Source organism: Aulonocara stuartgranti, assembly GCF_965226115.1.
Source record: "Aulonocara stuartgranti genome assembly, chromosome: 20".
Classification (NCBI taxonomy): Eukaryota; Metazoa; Chordata; class Actinopteri; order Cichliformes; family Cichlidae; genus Aulonocara; species Aulonocara stuartgranti.
This window is the reverse complement of record NC_138956.1, coordinates 20439329-20460953: the sequence shown is the minus strand read 5'-3', so window position 1 is coordinate 20460953 and position 21625 is coordinate 20439329. Positions and strand designations below refer to the sequence as shown.

General features: G+C 38.9%; 1 protein-coding gene across 2 annotated transcripts; it reads right to left on the bottom strand.

Moving 5' to 3' along the window:
- Positions 1-709: 709 nt before the first annotated feature.
- rap1aa (RAP1A, member of RAS oncogene family a) lies at positions 710-19685 on the bottom strand. 2 transcript variants are annotated; one of them, XM_082518451.1, is made up of 9 exons: positions 19621-19685; positions 16611-16740; positions 14237-14324; positions 11854-11922; positions 11679-11735; positions 11455-11595; positions 8290-8433; positions 4296-4414; positions 710-1452 (listed from the first exon to the last, which is right to left on the bottom strand). In XM_082518451.1, the coding sequence occupies exons 3-8, from the start codon at positions 14291-14293 to the stop codon at positions 4325-4327; spliced, it is 558 nt and encodes a 185-aa protein (XP_082374577.1). In that variant the 5' UTR covers positions 14294-14324; positions 16611-16740; positions 19621-19685; the 3' UTR covers positions 710-1452; positions 4296-4324. The 2 variants fall into 2 exon arrangements, with proteins under 2 accessions (XP_082374577.1, XP_082374578.1); XM_082518452.1 differs by lacking the exon at positions 19621-19685 and adding an exon at positions 19575-19597.
- Positions 19686-21625: the final 1940 nt, after the last annotated feature.

Sequence of the window (21625 nt, the reverse complement as noted above, 5' to 3'; positions counted from 1 at the left end):
AGCAGTTTTTGAAATACTCGGCCCAGCGCATCTGGCACCAACAACCATGCCGCATTCATTTAGACATGTGGATGTGCTCACGTCTACATGCCTAAGTGGATTGGGTTGCTGATTGGCTGATTAGATATTTGTTAACGAGCTGCTGCAAAGGGTACGTAAGAACTGGCCTGTGAATGCATCATGGTGGTCATGTACTGTTTTTGTTACTTAATTATTAAAGCCACCACCCCAAGGTGGAGCAGCTGAGTTCTGTCTGCTCATCTTAATCAGTCTCGATTCTGCTTTTTGCTGCCTTCAATTCATACCCTGTCTTTCTGTACGAGTTCCTCTTTCTCTGCAGCTTCCTCTCAGCTCAGACCTCCTCTGGTGACTCAGTCTGAGGCCGTCATTTCTGCTGACAGGAAACACTCAAGTTACTCTTTTAGCTCTCTGGGAGATATCGATCTTCACACTGCTCTATTCGTGACCCAGAAAATCAGAACTTAACGAAACGCACTGTCAACTCATGCTGCTGTGGATAAAACATATTTGTTCATATAATGTGACTTTGATCAAATCAATTATTTTAAAAAGCGATTTCATAATCAATTTTCCACAGCTCATTTGGGTCCAGAGGGCAGCAGTATACGCAGATGTGTCCAAACTTCACTCCCAATCTTTTTGTTAAACACCAAAAACATGCTAAAAGGACAAAAACCAAGACCAAAACTAATGAAAATGTACTAAAATTTAATCATTCATAAAAGCTGGAAAATCATCTGTGACAGGGTAACACAAGAAGCGATATTAGAGTTGGTTTAGTACAATATATTTTCAGCCTCAAGACACAAATCAGAACGCACCATTTCCCCCATCAGTCTATAAAATACTAATTTCCTTAGCTTTATTATGCAAAAATGGAAGTAGAATATATTATGGGAAATATGGAAGGCTTGCAGCTCTCGATATAAAACAAAGTCACTTAGGAAAGATGTTATTTCATCAATACACATCCTTGTAAGTAGGAGCGAGTAATTTATGGACAATGATGCATCTTCATTGACACTGTTAGTGCAGAAATGTACAAGAAGACCAACATTTCACATGGATACTTTTGCGAACGCATTGTCACAATGTGTCAAATATCTGATGTTACTTTTAATAAAACATTTTAGTTCCCATAGATGGATATAAATCCAAGGTCTCCTCTTTTATATTGATATTTCCAAAAAGAAAGACAACTTGGAGAAGAGGACAAAAACAAAACAGTTGTCATCAGGCTGACAGTAAAAAAAGAAGAGGTGGATATCTTTGCCATTAAAGAGCAGAAAGAAAGAGTTTCTTGAGAGTATGTGCCGTCTCCTGCCATTTTGCGAGTGGTGAAATTTCTCTGTCAGCCTTTTTCAAAATGCTTCGGAGAGGACTTGGAATGCTGGCACGATCCACTGGGAAACAGTTAATCATTACAAGTTTCTGAAAGCAAGAAAAAGAAAGAATAAAGTCAGAAGATTCAATGTAAACGATGTGGACAACTTGTTCCTGAAACATTTTAAAAAGTCAAGACTGTGTCTCGACACTGCAGGACATTTGCCCACCTTTAGTAGTCCCCTGTGGCTTTGAAAAACCTGTATGATTATCAAGATGGAAATGAACAACCAGGGTTATTTTTTAAGACTTGAATTCTTATAAGTTGTGAAGCTAGCCCAGCTACAAGGTGGGCTGCAAGCCTTTATTCCTTGTGCCAGTTTGAGACCTGGATAAATGGGGAGGGCTGCACTGATGTGAAATAAATACTGAATCAAATATGCAGATCAAAATAATTCCACACCAAATTGGTCAAGCCCTGGATGGAGGCTGATGACCCACTGTGGTGACTACTAACAGCTAGGAGGATTGTTACAAGGGATTCTTTTTCATTTTAAACTGTAAAAACATGCAGTTTATAAACTGAATGTTAATTTTGTCAACACATTATCCTCTTAATTCTGCTGAACCTCAACTGTGGCAGTTAACATGGATGTAAACACCTAAATATCTACTACATATAGACACACACACACGTACATACATATATATAAGTGTGTTTCCTTTGCTTTTCTAAAATATAAACTATAAAATGAAAACCATCAGCGAATCCACAAGGGCACAAGATGTTCACTTGCTTAATTTTTGGCTGTTGCAGGATAGACACCTCACATGGAGCCAACTGGATAGGCTGTTCAGTTTTTCCCCTTCTACCTTTTCAGAATCCAAAAACCGATGGGAAAATTAGGCAAGACTTTTCACCAAAGCGCTCTCACTGCTGCAGCTGTTCATGTTTCATTTGAACTGTAGCACGTTTCCTGTAGAAGGCCATCCCATTTGCACTCATGTCAGCAATTCAAACTTTGGGAGCATCAGTTCTTTGGTACTCTGCCCGTTTTTTGACACCTGACATTGGCTGAGTGTAGTGCTGTCTCCCCCCTCCTCTTTTGTACTTGTCATTTTACTTAATTCTCTAACTCCTTGTGTATTTAACTCATGAAATCACTTTCCTATAAAAGCATAATTCAGCTGTCCAATAGTCACTGGCACTTGGAGTCAGTCCGTATAAGGGATGTTCTTGTTGCAGTGAAAACTTTTACTTTTCAGCTGCTCTGAATCAGTGAAGTGAAGCAGCTATATTGAAACCATACAAAATATTGACTTTCTTCGGCTGAGGCGAGACGCTTTGAAACAACTCATAAATGTTCAGCCTCCACCTCTCTAGAAACCATCTGTCCTCTTGGTGAACCTTTGTTTCCAGTTTACAAAGAGATTTACTGTGGCACCAAAATGTCAGAGTGCTGCTTATCCCAGTTTATGTTTTTGTTGCAGCTTCCCAAAAATGTCACATGAAACATAAAAATGTCAACTTCGTTATGCTTCCTATTTGCTGCTTTGTAAGACAAAACAATCACAGTATAAACTGTTTTTCTGCATTCACAAAGATCCATCAGGCAGGGAGGATTATGACATCATTTCCCTAGTTCATGAGTTTGTGAGCCACACTTCAGAGACTGTCTTTTGGGATTTTAGCCCAGTGAGGAAGCTGGGAATTAACAGCATGTAGTGGCTAAAGCATGCCTTGATTTGACTCAGAGTGTCGCATGCTCAACTCACAAACATTTCCTGAACGGCAAGTACAAGTGTGGACAAGTCATAACTGCCTCAGAAGCAAATCATAGTAGTAGGGGAAAAGAAAGACTCAAACTTTTGAGTCACTATCTGAAACACTTCCAGTGTGATAAGGAGAAAATCTACAGTCCTATTGTGCAATAAACATCATTCCCAATGTGTCTGTGAGGCCTTAGCTGCCTGAGTTGCGCCAGCTTGAGCATGTGTGACGTATGTCTATGATAAGATGATTGCTGTCAGGAAACTAGGAGGTAAACAGCAATGGTGCTGCGAAAGATGCACAAAAACCTTAAAGAGGAAGAAAAACATTTGAAACGTTGAAGTGTTGCACCAAAAGGACAGTTTGGGTTCAGTTTGGGAGGAGTGCTTTTGGTGAATATCATCAGCACACTGTAGAAGCTGTTGCAAGATGGGAGAGAAAGTAGCAGAACTGGTGAGACTTCCAGGAGTCCAGTTTGCTCCCATTTCATTACAGTGGAAATGCCTTGTTTTGCTTGATGACCAGTGTTTGCAACACAGCAGGCATCATTTAAGAAGCTAGAGCAAAACAATGTCCACAGCATTGTTCTTTGACAATGACAATAAATAAATACTTGACTTGACAGCATCTCAATCAAACCTCAAATCTCCAGAGGCGGATTTTTTTATATCAAAGCAAGGAGACTGCAAACCAAAGATTTATATTGAAAAACAAACATCAGACAATAACACAGTGGTGTAATTAAGGAAAAAAACAGCTGGTAATTTCTGTGAATTTGTTGTAGGAACAAAAAGGCCAGAGAAGCTCCAACAGTGCTCTCTATAATTAGATTTCATTACAGTTGCGCTGCTGCAGCAGCAGGTGGAGCCACCACATTTGCCAAAATTCATATAAGCACACTGTAAACCCTCTTTGATCCAATTAAAATGGAGGATGGTGTAACAAAAGACATAAAAAGAGGACTTGAGAGGCCTCTGGTTAATTAAAGTCCACATGAAACATTCACTATTAAACCTACAGAGATCTTGTTATTTGCAACACACCAATCCTCCCCCTCAAAAAAAATCATCATAATAATTATTGCTGTAGGTTTCTAAATGTTCTGTGATAACCCAGAGCTCAGAACACAGCTGGAGCCTTGCAAATGTCTGGAATAAATTTTGTTTTTACACCCACTCACCTGGCCTGGAGCTATCGTGGGATGGCAATTTAGAGCAGTGTGCAACTTGACTTCTTTTTTGTCTTCTTCTTTTCCATCGGCGTTTTTCTGTTGATCTGTCGCACCAGATCATAGAAAATCTACAACAGAGAAGATTTGATGTGTTTCAGCACTTTGCTTCAGTATATTATGGGATGTACGGAGAGAGCTACAGCTCAGGAATGATGTTATCAGTACAAATTCCTGTTGACGCACAACACTAAAACGCATGAAATGGTAGACAGCAAACACAGTTTCTCTTGTTTCATTTGCTGGTCTAGCGGTCGAGCAGCTTCTGTCTTTAAAATGAAAATCATACAATTAGAAATCTATTTTTAAAAGATAACTAGAAACACAAAGTCACTAAGTTAATACTGAATGCTTTTAAGAATATCATAAGGTTGTGTGCATTTATGGGAAACTCTCAGGTGTGTTAGTATAAATCTGCAGCTGATCAACTAAAACTCAATATTTACATTTTTTAAGCCCAGTTTTACTCTATTGTTACAGCGAGGAGTGCAACTAGTCAACCAGACATTTAAACACAGATTCCCTCTCATGCTTCCAAAGAAATAAGTCTGGTAAACATATTATTCATGTTTTATTCATGTAGAACTGCAGGTAAGTGTTGGGTTTAGGATGTGAAGACACCACTTGCCACTACACCCACAGCAGATTTGAGCCCCCCACTGAGCTGACTGACACACTTAATGGCTGACTAAAGTAAGACGAGGATGACTATTACTCTGACTTGCTGAGTTTGTTGTGGGAAGTGAGAGAAGCAGCTGCAACAGCAGAAAACAGTCACGCAGACAGGTGCAGGTTATGCTGGTATTGCACTGGTGAGCAAAGGACTGAAGACTGGTGAACTGTCAATTTTAATTTCTGATTTGTTTTCCACTCTTCCTGCAGTTAGTTTGCTCCTTTAGTTAACTGTTTAAAGCTAGCTACTCCACTAACCTGTGCCTCATCTGTCAGGTGTGTGTACCCTTTTTGGCTGGCCTGGCTGAGTCACTGAGGTCTGGTGCTCCATTTTAACTTCTCTATAATTTGTCTCAGTATATCATTTATAATGCTGGTGTAGTCGAGTATATTCCCCCATTTGCATACTTAAATAAAATGAACTGTAAAGTCTTTCAGGATATTTTAATGTTGTGTTGTTAAGTTTTGGTAATAGTATTTACATTTATTGCAGTGTTTCCAAGACAGACTTTACTAGTGATGTCAAGAGTGGCCATCTGACTATGCAATCTGTCCCCACCAAGTTGCAACTGTTCAGCTGGCTCGCATATGTAATTATTTTATTGTAATACAGATATAAAACAGCTTGAAAAGCATGAAGATTTTTACCTTCAGTTGGTAAATGTCTGCTTATTTTTCCCGTTTAAGGACTAAACCTTCCTTGCTGCCTTTGCAGGTGAACAACAGAAATACTAGCCTGCTGAACCAACTATTCATATTTTATCAATGTTCAACATCGGGTAGCTTAAAATACCCCCTATCAATCTCCCTATTTATGATGGGAAGTTGTAAACGAGCAAAGCAGAAAGTAAAGATAGATGACAACCGTGTGAACCAGCACAGTTCTGCAGTGCTATGACTATGCCCGAGAAACCTGCATGTAATCGCTTGACTGGAGCGATGTATCACCACATTCTGTCGACGTTAACCTGTGAGGAAGGAAAGCTGCTGGTGATGGCAATGTTAATGTTTACCTACTCGGCAAGGCAATTTGAGCTGTGCACAACACTAGTCGACTAGTCACCGATTATTTTTGCGATTAGTCGACTAATCAGATCATGCATCCACTGGACGTAAAACCTACAGCTTATTGCACTAGCATGCATCTGCTCTTATATAACTATCATTAGCTTACAGCTTTAAGTGTTTAAGGTATGTGCTAACTAAAAATAAAGACAAGATGATAGTTTATTAAATTTTAATGAAATTTGCAGATTGTTTCAGTGAAGTTTAATAAACTCCTTGCTATCTAAAATATAACAGGACACCGGAGTATATTCTCCAGCATCTCACATTCTGATAATCAGTTGTCTGCCTGACATTTATTCAGCTGTGTAAAAACTATAACTTTAATCTCAGCCAAACCGATTTACTCAAGAACAAATAAAAAATTGAAAAAAGCCAAACAATTACATTTTTAAGTTATCTAAGTGACTCCTATATCATGTTTAACCTGAGTAGCGAAAGACAGCGGTGGGTTTGAAAACGATTTGCCGGGAGTCCGGTGTTCTCACGGCTCTAGCGAGCCTTGCCCCCGGCTAGCTATCGAGCTGGTGGGTAACAGACGTCTCCGAAAACATCGGAGCGCTTTTGAAAATATGTGGTGTCTTGATAAACTGAGCAGATATTTGAGGTTTACACAGCTACATTCTCGCCTGAAAATATGTTAAACGTTTATTTTGTGACCCAGAAAGAATAATAAGAGTAATTTTAAAACTAACTAGCTGCTGCCATTGTTGGAACCTGAGCAGGGCCGGGGAAATGAAGGGTGCATTTGTCGGAGTCTTCGAATTTGGACAGTCTTCGTCGTGTCGCTGTAACGTAATCGGCCTACAAATGCGGGCAGGAGGAGGATGTGGTTCCTGAATTTGGACACAGCTACGATACCGGACACTGCTTCTTCTTCTTCGGGGTTTAATGGCAGCTGGCATCCTTGTACATGCAGTGCTGCCATCTTCTGTTTCAGTCCGTTATTACACTCTTAAATCCTACTACTTATTCCTGCGCCTTTTGGGAACAACGCGTCGACTATTAAATTAGTTGTCGACAATTTTGACAGTCGACGTAATCGTGACAGCAACACAATGTCAAAGTGCCTTGAATTTCAAAGTCATATAAGATAAAATATGATTTAATGACTGAAGGCGGTCAACCAGTTTTGGACAGCTGTGGCTCAGGATACTAAATGCCAGATTTCCTCGTTCATCCACCTGACTGTGAGAGTGATAGATAAAAGGCATTTAATAGAAGTTTAATTTGTGACAGTTCATTCACTGTTAGCCAGCTAGCTCCAGTACTGTTTTTATTTTTTTAACTGTTTCTTAATGGCAGGGTGATGAGGGTGCTGCTGTCCTGAATCCCTCATCTAGTGGCTGGACATTCTTCAAATCCATATCTTGGAATCCAAACTGAAACTTGTCAGTTGTCATCCTTCTGCGCTGAAGATCTGCAAACTGCAAACTAAAGGGGTTGTTCTAAGCAGGAAGAAGAGAACAGGTGCTGCTACTCTAGACATAAAGAGGCATCCACACAGGAAGCAACTAGCAGCAACGTGGCAAACACTTAAAGAGCACTTAAAATCAGGGTGAAATAACCACTGAGTGATGACACTGAGTGAGCGGTCACGGAGCTCAACTTTATTAACTTAAAGGCACACAACTGATGCAACTACAAATTAGAGTGAAGGATACTTTTGACTGACAAATGAGAAGGCAAGACATACATCTGAGGGTTACCTAGGCAACCTGAGACTTGAATGTCCACAGTGACTGACTGTCAGCAACAAAGCGGTACGTAACAAGCAAATCACTTCCTGTGGACACTCCTTTATAGAATGTTGTAGGGAAAAGTTCAAGATGGTGGAGCTCAAGTCCAGGACGAGAAACTTACTGGGAAGGCAGCTGATTACTGCTCAGTTATTTATTGTCAGAAAGTTTATATGTTATTATTTATGAATTCATTCAGTGAACCACCTCCTGCCTCTATACTGTCATTTTGTACTTATCATTTATTTTGGCCATGATAATTATGTAGGGAATTTTTTTTTTTTTTACAGTATTATAATCTCATGGTGAATTTTAAGATATGACATTTCATAAACGTCAAAGGTCATCGCTACAGTCCTATCAGACAGTTGTGACATTTTGACATAATTGGCGTATGAAGGCATGCAGTCACTGGTGCAGAAGCATAATGAAGAGAGACCATACGTGCAGCGTGTGGTATTAGCACTTACCTCATTAACGTTGATCTTTGATTTAGCTGAAGTCTCTAAAAAGGCACAGTTGTTCCACTGACGGGCCAGGTTCTGACCCTGCTCCTTCCCGACCACACGCTCATCCTCCAGGTCACACTTGTTTCCCACCAGGATCATGGGAACCTGATGGATTAGTAGACATGCGACATGTTCAAAAAACAAAATAATGAGGAACTTTAGTTTTATTTTTTTGCAGATGTAAAATGACACAAAAGCAATGAAAGAAACAAATACATAAAAATGCCTTCTTCTTCATGTTTATCACAAGTTTCAGGAATCTGATCAGAGGGTGGATTTTAATTAAAACTATCCACATGATCATTATCATCATTATTAATTACAATGGTGGCTCCAAATGATTATGGAAAACAAGACAACAAATATAGGAATATATTAGAAATGCTCAAAAATGTTGACCAAATTCATGTTTGAAAGATTTCATCACAAGACTAAACAGTGGTTAGAAAGCTTATGTGCATACTGAGGAGCAGAAGGTTGCAGCAAAAAGAGACCTTAACCAAGACACACAGACCAGCTGAGCAACCTGCTATGAATAAATAAAGAGCGCACACACTCAGCATGCTCCATCTCTCTTGATTTAGAGAGAGGAGAAGGCAGCAGATCGCAACCAACAGCAGCTCTGACATTTCCACCCCGTCACAAAGTTCCTGCCTCCCTGCGCTCTGCCCTCTTCTCCCACGGTGCTGACTTTAATGAAGGAGAGGTGACAAGGGCAGATTACACAGTGAGACGCTGCCAGTTTTCCCTCTGCAGACTGAGGAGGAGCCTCAGAATTACAGCATTCAGATGTTTATTATACTCTGCCAACATATCATCTCTGGTCGGTGAAAACAGACATCAGGTGTTCCTTCCAAAAAAACCAACCAACCAAACTTTAAAAAAAAGAAAGAAAAAAAAAAGGATCTTTTACACTTGTTTCTATTTTTTGGTGAGACTTGTATTCATGTCCTAGATAGACACACATATGGATTTATTTTTGCTCTCTCTGCAGATGTGCACCAATGATGTCTGTAGAAAGGGCTGGTCAATGATCTATCCAGTGCTTGCTACTCATTTGTTTGTTCAAGACAGACATAATAAAGATTTATAATATAATAAATATAAATAAATAAACATGATAAAGTTGTTTAAAAAGGAGTCAGTCTGTAGGTCAAAGAAATGCACCAGCATTTTAAGCCAAATAAACTATTTCAAACCCCAAAGGATGCTACTGCTTGTTTTCAAAGCAGCATTTTTATGCGAATAATAGAAAAGGAATCAAGAGTAAATTTAGCTCCAATTACTTTTGTTAAAGCATTATGACATTTTGGGCTAACAGTAATATCTGCAACAGTCTGGCTCATGGTCAGTGGTTATATTTTTTGTTTACTCAGTATTTAACTTCCGTTTTCCACTTTAAAAAACTTGATAAATATATACATATATACATGTATATGACACAAACTTTAACTTCGTATCACTTTAGTGTTGAACATTTTACAGTATTCATTCATATCCCTAAATTTAATTACGCAATAGAATATTTCAAAGACATCTGAATGTGACATTTAGCTATCTATTGTGGGGGAGTTTAACAGAGCAAACACACTCCTGCAATAGTGCATGCTGTATCTGCAAAAGCTATAAGAGCTTCTTAATGTATGCCTAGTTACAACTCTTGCTGCTGTAGACTTCAGACACACTGCTGCCAGTGTGAGGAAAGAAAGAGAAAGTGAGGGCATTAATTACTGTAATTAGTGAACAGAGGTAAGTGGGCAGATATCAGGCGAGCAACTGACAGTAAAAAGTGTTAACATTTCATAGGCTGGATTTTTTTTATTAACCTGGCATCTTGTGCCGAAGGGTTGAAAACACCAGTGTATGATCATGTCACTTTTTACCACCATTTTAATGCTATACCAGTACAGAAGCTCAGAGATTCACATGTTATACAGAGGAAAATGTCGCAACAGTTTGGAAAAACAGGACTTTTCAGTTTTCACTTCTCCTTCTCCTACATCAGGACTGATGTGGAGGTACGGTCTGAGTGGCAATCCTTCAGGAGAATACTACAGCGGGCCTTAATGGTGGGCATTAATGGATGCAGCTATGCAATGATGTCAGCAGTGGCACATATACTGGGTCCCCACTACAGAGTGACAGCCATTCACACTTGCATATATAAATGCCAATTAACCATTAACAAGCACAAAAGAGGAAACCAGAGTATCCAAAGAGAGCTCACACGGGCACAGGGAGCAGTAAAAAACGTACGCTAAGCAAATTGATTGGACAGGTGTACTGATGGTGTTTCTACTAGCCAATTCAAATGTGTGAAACTCATTAACTCATTTCCAACACTGTGCTACTAGGCTGCACAGTGTTGGAGTGGTTAGTGCTGTCACTTCACAGTAAGAAAGTTCTTGGTTGAAATGAGGGTTAGAGTAAACAGCTGATAGTTGTGGTAACCGGTGCTGTTCTGCAGTACTGTGACATAAAAAGAGGTAAGTGGTTGCATGTCGGCTGTTTCTGAATAAACTGGAATATAACCAAACAACCAAAATACAGGTGTAATCACATTCTGCATCGGTATGTGGACGCCAGCATAGAAGAGAACGTAGCTCTGGCCGACCAAACTCTGCAAACCACAGTTTGTATATCTGCCATGTTATATGCAGCATAAAGCTAATCAACATTCAGCAACATTTGAAGCATGATTTGACTAATGAACTCCAAAAATTCATGCTCAATATTTGTTTGGACAGTATTTACGTTTATCAGTAATTATTTTTTTGCCTTGTCAGCTATAAGCAAGTTTGGCCAATTAATTGGTAGATCCCTTTCTTTTTCTGTTAATTAATCATTCGTGTCATTGCTGAAGTAGACATTAAAGGTTTGTTGCTTTTCTTGGCCTTCTATAAAAAAAAACTTATTGGAAAGAAGAGATGCTTGGGTTCTAGAAAGTTATGAACCCTTAAAGTTAAAAACCTTTTTGCTTGTGATGTATCAAATAATTAAAGAAAAAAATTAGGAGGTTTTGTTTTGCAATTTTCATTGAACAATGAGGACAAACATTTTTAATGGGGACCTCTTACATGAGAGTGCTTTATAATCAAAACAAGTGTGAAAGTGTGTTAAACTCACATCCTCTGTGTCCTTTACTCGCAGGATCTGCTCCCGGAGGTCCTGCAGGTCGTTAAATGTTGACTGCGCTGTAATGGAGTACACCAAAGCAAAGCCCTGGCCATTCTTCATGTACAGGTCCCTCATGGCCGTGAACTGTTCCTAAAGAACGATAACAGACGGCATCAGCAGCCGGTCCACAATTTCCTCGAAACACCCCTGCATCCTGCTCATGTTTGACTTACAGTTCCAGCTGTGTCCAGGATTTCAAGCATACATTGCTGCCCATCGACCTCGACTTGCTGTTAAAAAAAAAACAACAACAACAAAAAAAAGGTGCATTTTTACAAGACTTGTTTTATTTGAAAATGTTTACAAAGTCATGCGAAGCAACGAATGTGTGTGCAGGTTAGGTCATACCTTTCTGTAGGAGTCTTCTATTGTGGGGTCATACTTCTCCACAAAAATGCCTTGCACAAATTGGACTGTCTGTAATGAAGAAAAGAAAAGGGAAATAACACAGGACATCATTACCAATCCGAAACTACTACACTCCTCTTTTTTTCCTTCTTCTCACCCCCTCCCTTATTTTCTAGGTGTGTTGGGTGGAGTGTTGATGAATTCTTCTGCTCTTGTTTAAAGGAAGCTGGCCCAGAACAAGCCAGTCTTCAGCATTCCAAGATCCTTGCTTTAATTTGTCAGGGTTTACTTTATTTTTATTACTTTAGGGATGATGGTACAAGATCCTCCCCCTCTTTTAGCCAGTACTTCAGGCCTTTATTTCATTTCTTGTTTAAATAAAAGAACTTAGTCTAATAAATCTCAGGCGTGGCACTCTCTTTGTATGCTTAGCCACAGATGAGCCTTAATGTTTTATGGATGTGGCCATAACAAGCTTATTACAAAGACAATCTGACAAAAACATTTAATCCAACTTCAAGTCCTTAAATAATAAGACATAATTGTAGCTCACGTTTTTTATATTCTTAAAGTTTGAATTGATCTACAGTCCTATGTAGATATTTTCATTGAAAGCAGGATGCCAATTTGTTAAGAGGTGAGAGATTTTCTTGCACAGATGGACGTTTGATCGCTACCGAAAGCAGTTTTAGGGAGCACCAAACGTAAAATTAACACCCTGCTTTCAATTAATAACTCCTTTTATAACCATTTTCATAAAGGTATAACATACATTTTCAGGGTCTCTTGTGGCTTGAAATAAGCCTGTGTGAATGACACACCACTGGTCTGTTACCTTACTGAGATATCTTCGCATTTCCCTGTTATTTCTGGTCATCTGGCATGTCTGAGTAAATTAAATCCTGCTTTAAAATCTGTTTAAAAACTGTTTAAAGATTTCTGCTAAGTGATGTAACAGACCGACTGCTGTTCCCATGTCAGACTTTCAATCTAACAACAGATGTACAGTAAATCCTACCTTATAAAGCTCTTAATGTTCAGGGTTTTTTTCTGCTTTACAGGATTTTATCTCAGGATGATTTTGAGTTTTTACAGGTGACCGGTTGCGCTTAATCCTTGGACTCTACAAAAAAAGCTTTACAGGACTTCCAGTTCAAAGCAATTCTTATTTATATTTCCTCTGCCTCGGTGCGCAGAGCCTTGTCATTTTAGCTCCTCTGGCTTTACAGTTATTGGCTGCCCCTCGTAAGACGGAAAGTCAGAACAGCAGGTGGCTGAAACTTCTGTGCTTTCATTCTTACGGATTCAAGAGTGGGAGGAAAAAGAGCTTTTGGATCACAGGGATTACGTCTACGCACACACACCTCACTACTTGAAACTTTGGATATGCTTAAAGCGATCATCCGCTCCTGTAACAGTCTATGATAAAACACTGAGGAAAAAAACAGTAAGACCCGTTCAAGGAATTAGTTTCGCATTTAAGGATATATGCATGCTTGCTTTCTTTATAAGTTCTGTTGCTGGTGAATTTAAGGGGTAGTTAAATATGTAAAGTATCCTCATAATTATAAAATATGAAAAACACCTCTTGTTATTGAGATAAATAGCTCAACAGCTCTGTAAACCTCACTGAGAAAAGAAAACATTAATTTCAGCTATGTGGAAATAAAAACTTTACAACTGTGTGTGTTGTAATATTATATATACACACACACATTTTTTCTTTGTTTGTTTTAATTAACAGCAAAATCATAATTATTTAGCAGTACTAGAGTTTGAAAATATAGTGGATTTTTAAAGTCTGTAAAAGAAGAACGAATGCCCTTTAACCTTAATTATAACTCAGCTCTATGCTTTATAACTACTATACAACCCAACTATAATAAACTGTATAAATAAATATGAACCTTCCTCTGTCTAATGGGAAGTAATTTAGGACTTTAAGGGGCCCATTTTACACTTGTCGTTCTTGCCCTTGAACACCAAAAAGTGATGTCACTGCCACTGAATCGAGCCACGCTTTGGTGTCATTTTGGCTGTCTCTCAATTTTTCTAATCAAACATGGGTCCCGTGGCAAATGATGTGTACGATTGTACACTCCCAGAGTATTGCAGCAATTACTCGTGGAGCTGTGGCGACATCACTATTTGCACTCAACATGACCAATGTGACGAATATAATGGACCCATTACTCAGTGTCAAAAGTAAAGGAAAAGGATGTGCTGAAAGGGAAACTGAGCACATAATAAATATTTTAGCGATTATTGATTAATGGACGCTAAAACTGTGATTAAAATTAGGATTGGATTCATTTACAGTCTTGTATAAACTCATTAAAAAAATACCCTCGGCTTTCAAGCTTTAGTAGCAGCCATCGCTCACCAGTGCAGACTTTCCCACGCCTCCCGACCCCAGCACCACAAGCTTGTACTCGCGCATGGTGGGCAACTTCACTGGACAGCGCAAGAATCTGTGAAAATACAGAAGACAGATGCTAAATATCAGACAGACAATCAATGTGTTACTTTCACTGAACTGTGTGAGATTATTCTGAATAAGCAAAACATTTTCTGGCACTAGTTTTCTTTATGTTCTCATCTCCCCTGAAAGAAGCCTTTAAATAATTAAATGACAGCCAAACGGGTAAGGTTTTTAAAAGACTACAAGTAATAAGTAATGACCCTAACACTGGTGCTGGGAGCCAAACAACCTACTGTGGCAGAGCATTGGATCTAAACCAGAACCTGCTGTCATGAAAAGTGTCTGATGAAACAACAGATGCCAAAATGTGCTATCAGCAGTGCCTCTGCCTGACATACAAGCAAAAGAAGTCCTGACAACTGAGATTGACTGGAGTCTTCATTTTTAGTGTGCCTGGAGGGCAATAAGCTCTTAGGATAAGCACTGATGCATTTTGAATAGTGAATCTACTGACTAGACACTGATGTCAGTGTGAACACCCCCGTCAGTATCCACAACAATGAGAAGTCACTGTTGACCACAGAGGATTGAAACCTAATCATTCGTCTGCCAAAAAATTTTGCTCGACTTCCCACCCACTATCAAGAGACTTCATGATGATACGGGCGTCACCTCTTTACACAAAAAAAGAATTAGAAAAAAGTTTGAAAAAAGATGGGCTTACTCTCTCCAGGAATTCAAACCAGTATTTTTCCTGGAGGTAAAACTCAAGAAAGAACTACATCTGCAATACAAACATGTAAACTTTAATCTGAAGCACACTGTGAGGCAGATTCTGACAGTGACACTGCAGTCAGCAGGTAAGCCACAAATAACTTCATCTCATTATAATACAGAGGAGAAAGGCCACAGAGAATGACCCGTCATTAAACTCCATCAGCCTGACACATTTCTGTAAGCGTGACCTAGAAAATATTGGCAGAGGAGACAGGAGATGTCAAAGGAATGAAAATGTTTAGGATGAAGACAGGCATTTTAACTGAAATCTGCCCGTTATTCTCCAGAAACCCCTCACTGAATGTAAAGTGAGATTATACCAAGTTAAATTACTGCCTCTCATTTTATCATCACACTCGTCAATGCTGTGGGTTTTCATCTACTGCCTGTTTGATTATTTAAGAGGAAACTTCAGTAGATCTGACTAACTTCCTGTGTGCTTTCAGTGTTGACTGATTGAAGAATTTTCATTTTAACTTGAAAGTGCAGAAATAACAACCAGTAACAACAATGACAAAGTTTCAAAGTAGTATTAAAAAAGAGGCGTATTTTAAATGTTATTCTGAAATGCAAATGTAATGTTCATTTGATGTATAAATGTCAAAGAGGGGGTGATGCAGGCTAAAATCTCATTTGAGAGCCTCTTTGAATCTACTAATTATGCTAGGTCTGTGGGACCTTTGTCAAATGTTGAGCCAAACAATACAAAAACCACTCTGTCACACTCGAACAGCATTTGCAATTCTAATGACGACGTATGAAGCATCACCAGAAACCCACAGTGTGAGGCAGGCACACGAGGCCCTCTACAAAGCGCCATTGTAATGACCCTCATCTACTCGAGTACGCCAAACAGAAAACGGAGATCAGAGCGAGCATGACCACTGCACTGAAATCATTATTGTGGCGAGGGTAGGTGTGCACGTTGAGACGCCAGCGTGTGCCTGATGCATTGGTTGATGCATAAAAATGAAGGCTGCGGAAAATGAAACCGTGTTTAAAATGTAAATTTATGTAGGTGTCGCAAAACTTGCTTCAAAGCCTTGGTATCAGATAAGAAAACTAAGCCTTCCGGTGATTAGATATGAGCCTGGATTCAAACAGTGGCCCTATCGAGCATGCGAGCTGTGGCCACCTTCGCTAATCCCACTCATTAATTTTTGCTGGCTTTGGTAATGAGAGTACGTGCCTGTGAATGCTAGCAGCACTGACAACTAAATATTCAACTCCATTTACAAATGAACAAAGACCCTTAAAATCCATTTTTAAAAATGACACATTAGCCATTTCCAGGTCCAAAGGCAAACACACAGCGAGGCACTGAGAGTTAAAAAGGTCTAAATTATTCTTCAATAAAATGCTCAGTGTGGCTGTTTTCCCAGATGTTGTAAAAAAGGTTAGTGTCCAGGCATAAATGAAAGAGAATTTCCAAAACTGAGCAAGCAGAAGCTAACTACTTACAAGATGATATACCATGTTCAGACTTCAGTAGACACTAGAACATGGACATATTTTCATTCTGTGAATAAAACACAACAAACAAAACTGCTCAACTCACTGTGTACACGGCTGCTGAAGATTACAACTCCCTCTACATCTGGGGAGGAGGGGCTGGCAGATCCTCAGGTACAGGGATGTCAACAGGAAGGGTCCAAGGGTCGCTCAGGTGCCAGCAAGGCCACGCCAAACTGTTCAGACAGGAAAAAAGTTCTAAATTGAACAATTATCATCCAGCAGGAATGACAATTACAATTTGACATAACTGCACATCAACTTTGGGAGCAACTTTTGTTTTCTTTCAAACAAATTTTCTTGAATGCCAACTACAGATATAGAAGAAAACTAACCAAACGTTGTCAAAAATGACACTAATGGAAAGAGTGGTGCTGAATTATGGTTGTATTGCTTAGTGTTTCTTGCACTGAAAGAAATTCAGCTTGAGAACTGCCAGCACAGGCGTCAACTCGTAAAATGCTCTCGCGCAACCTTGTTGTAAAGTCCTATATAAGAGTTACTAACAGGCAGCTAGCTTGACTTTTAACAAATGCCGATACGCAATAATAACCTATTACACCAGCAAAGATACAACCCACCAATGTGAGGAATCTCCTCCCATTAAGCACTGAAGCAGCGCATCTGTTAAGTTTGTGCTGAGGGACAATGATTTCAGGCACTGACAATGAACAAGTTGCACTTTACAACTTGTTCTCCAATTTGTCTTTCTCTTATTTTTGTATATTTCTCCTGTTTGCTGTTTATTCCTGCTGTTATTCCTATTTACATTTTAATTTGACACAGTTAGTGTGGAGCACCCACAATTTCGTTGTACAAGTGCAATGACAATAAAGAGCTATTCTATTCTAGGTGACTGGCAATAGCTACCCACTCAAGGCAATTTTTATCCAGTTTCCTCATTGATGCATTATATAAATAATTTCATTACTCCGAGATTAACTAATTCAATCTGTCACAGTTTCTAAGTGTGGATGGGCGCAGCACAAGCTCACGCCTGGACTTCCACATGCTTTGAAGTTAATGTGCGCATATGGCTGCTATACTGATGGACCATAATCATCATCAAATGAGAGAAAAAAGGAGGAGGATACTTCCAACAGGTCTGGAGCCAATTACAGTTGGCTAAATCATTCAGCGTATATCATAGCTTGTATATCAACCTGCAAAGATTTGACATGTTGAAACCAAGAAGTTATGGAAACTCAAACAGGCCAAATTCTACCGGCCAGCTGTTCTGCTACTACAAAACAACTTTTTTGGGGCGGGACAGTCATAAGTCAAAATTTAACTCACTAAACTCAAACATCCGAGACGTTAATTCAAAATTTCAACTTAACTCTGTCAGTCAGGAAGCTCCCCCCCCTTTCCAGTGGTGGACACAAGTTTCAATAAGAAATGCACTCCTGGAGCGTTATTCCCTTTCATCTGTGCATTCTATGCCACACATTGTACATTATGGAGGGTAGATGGGCTCTTCTGTCACCTGGCAGCTAATCTATCAGTCATTATAAATGAAATGCTGCTTCATTTGTTTTACGCTGCAGAAACTTCAGCTAATAGAACTGAAAAATGATTGTTCCTATTAGAGCTCTTTAAAAATAACTAAAAAAATAAATAAATAAATCACAGGGAACATTAAATGAGTAGAAACCTTTCACTCAATTACGGTTAAAACAAACAAGCAAAAAAATAACTTACCGGTAAATATGATTTATTACAAACTCTTAACACCTGATAGGGAAAAAAGCCATTTCATTCCGAGCAAACATTACACCAGTCACACAAAAGAAGGTGATCAGAAGCACTGTAAAACTCTACTGTGGTGCGTTTGTGCAGTCACATGGAGAGCTTGATGGACGACTCTTTATGGCTATTTAAATAAGCTAAGCTCAGCTGTCATGTTACATAACAAACGCAAAGTTACTCACTGTTTACAGGACCTGTTGCTGATCAACAAACAGACAGTAAAATATGCTGTTCTGAACTATTTAATCACACAGAGTAATATTTTTTAGACCCCTGTTTCCAACCCTGAGAGATACTAGTATCATGTGTCAGAGCCAGAGGGAGGGGGGATTTCAACTTAAAAGCACAAAAAAATACTTAAGTTAACTTCCCTAAATAAATAAAACATGTTTTTGAAGAAGTCTTTAAAGTAAAACTTTATACATTAAAACAGAAGGCTTCCATTCGACAATTAAATGACAACTTGTTTTCGGGATAACTTTTGTAACGTAGTTAGTTTCGAAAGGAAGGGTGTGGCTTTTAGTTTCTCAGCGCAGCAGACCTTCCCTGTCAAGCGTATTAAAACAACCAGTCACAGAGAGAAGTATCACCAGTTAAACACGAAACAAATGTGAGCCGAATGCCAAGTCTGGGAGTCTAAGATGCCCCAAAAGTAGTCACACTTCGACAACTCAAATGTTAGCATTCTGCTAGCACATTCCGGTGAAAGCTAGCTAACGTCCTAGCCCGGAAAAGACATGGCGAAGCTGTGCGGGACAAACGCCGCGTTAAGTAATGTCGGTTCCGCGGAAGAAATTCCATCGAGTTCACGGTTTAATATTAGTTCCAGTTTGACAAACTCTATTTTAAGTTGCGCTACGGGTAAAAGAACTGTTTAGCAAACACCGGGGCTAATAAGTTAGCTAGACCGTTAGCACAAGAGTGAACTCTTAAAAATAGCTTTTTCTGTTTCATCTGATGCTAACGACTCTGGTTACGCACAAGTTAGCAAACAGACATGCCACTAAACATGTTAGGATAAATGTTTAAAAATATAATCGGATGTTAAAGGACTTGAACCGCAAACCACATTTGCACCGATAACTCATTAGTTACTTGTTAGCACCTCAATCTAAGTTAGCTTCGAAGCTAAGCTATTTTACCACCACTATTATTTAATTACGGCGGAACTAGAAGTAACTCTGGTGTCTCATCAGAGACAAACAAATGCTTAGAGACTAATGATCAAAACAATGAGGACACGGCCCTAACAATTACTCACTAAAATAGCAGTTTTACTTTGAGATAGAGCTGCAGAGGGCACTCACCGTGTTCCGCTATGTGTGCGCTAACTGAAGCTGTGGATGTACGGAAGGGGAGGGGGAGGGGGGGCAGAGAGACCGTCGTGTTTTGATTGGACCAGGATCAGCCAATCACTGCAATCCAGGTTACGGTTCAATTACAACCTCTTCACTTTGAAAACAAGCTCCAGTTACATACTAGAAGTGGGATAAAGCTTAAGGTAAATAACATTACACAATTTGGCATTTATCATATAATCTTGTGTACAGACTTAAACTCTTCTGCTTCGGACTCGATGAAAACAACACTTTAAGTTGTTTTCCTCTTCATTTAACTCTAACAAACTATTCATATTCCATATGGCTTCACTTATGGTTTAGATCACATTTGACCAGGGCCAATTAATTCTTACATTACATGTCTGCAACAAAATTTGAACTACAGATCAATTTTGAATATATAAAAGCTTATCTGACATTAATAAATGGACGATTAATTCTTTTTTAATGATTCACAGAGCAGGGAGAGTGTATTTTTATGGGTTTGACAAGAATCGTTTTTTAGAGAAAAACAAATCTCCCATTTTACCAAAGAAATGAAAACAAAGCACTTATAAAGATATTTTATTGAAAGTTGGCAAGAACCTTTGGCGCTAATGGGATTTATTATATAACCACGTATAAACACTAAAACTGGTAAACACCGTCCTCCCTTCTTTGTCATAAAACAATACTAATAACTACCCTTTATAATTATCAATATTAGTTAAACATTAATTAACACTTAATTACTGCTTATTGCAAATTTCTCTGTATACATTTAAAGCAGTGGTAGGAAACGAGTGTGTGGGACTTCAGGTGTCATTATAATCCCCACTTTTGAGCTCTGTTTTAGTCACACTTCAGAGTAAATGGATTTGTTTGCTTTTGCATTATGTCTTACATTGTGGGTCCTTGTGCTCGCAAGTGTAAAGGACTCACAGTTTACTTTTTTCGTCTTACTGATCATTCAAAGCACTTTTAACTACATCGCTTTATTCTATACACTTCGAGCATTTTATCTACCTCACATCCCTGACCAATTTAGAATTACCAGGTAACATAACGTATTGTGAAGTGGCTCTCATGTCTGTTCCAAGGCACCACCTCTTAAGGCACCCTCTGACCTCTGTACGACCCATGTTCTGTGTGTGCACCATATATGATCACTCCTATGCCTTTTTACTGTTACAATCTCCAATTTCCTGTTTTCTGTGTCTATTCAACACATTATGTTGTGATAAAAATATATACATCTCTACATATCATTTTTGTGTTTTTCATGGCTGGACCCTCAGGCTTACCAGGGTCCCTGCCCGGGATGCACTCTTAGTGCAATAACTGTAAATTTGCCACCTTGTCACCATGTACATTCATTCAGCTGCACTTTATACTCAGGCACTGTTGAATATATGCAGACTGTAATTAATTTACCATTTCATTTGCTTCCTACCTTCCCTGTACATTAAGAGCAATATGTCTGCTTTACTTATTTGACATAAATCTGTGCATTTTTCTTTTATTTCTGGCTAAAGGTTATGTTAGGTCACAGGAAATGCCTGTAATTGTAGAGTTAATCCTAAACAACGAAAGTGTTTTCACCATTTTGGCTCTGGCGGGGAAACCCCCTGATAATATAATATAAATAGCACTCACCGTGGCAGCTGTTCTGCTTTAAGTGCCTTCAATATATTTACACTATTATTAGCAGTAGTTTTACTTCTAATACATGATAATAACACTGCACTACATATTTACGTCCATTCAGCATAACTAACTTTATGCTCATGCTGCTGGGAAACTGTAACAGACATATGAAAACTATATTTACAGTAACCAATAAGGAAATACATTTAATATTAAAAGATGATTAATTTAACGTATGATGACATCTTTGTTTTTTAAGAGTCTCTGTATGTATAGAAATGGCTGATAAGCATTTCTCATGCTTTCTAGAGCATACAAATAAACAGCAGAGGATGAACATCCACCG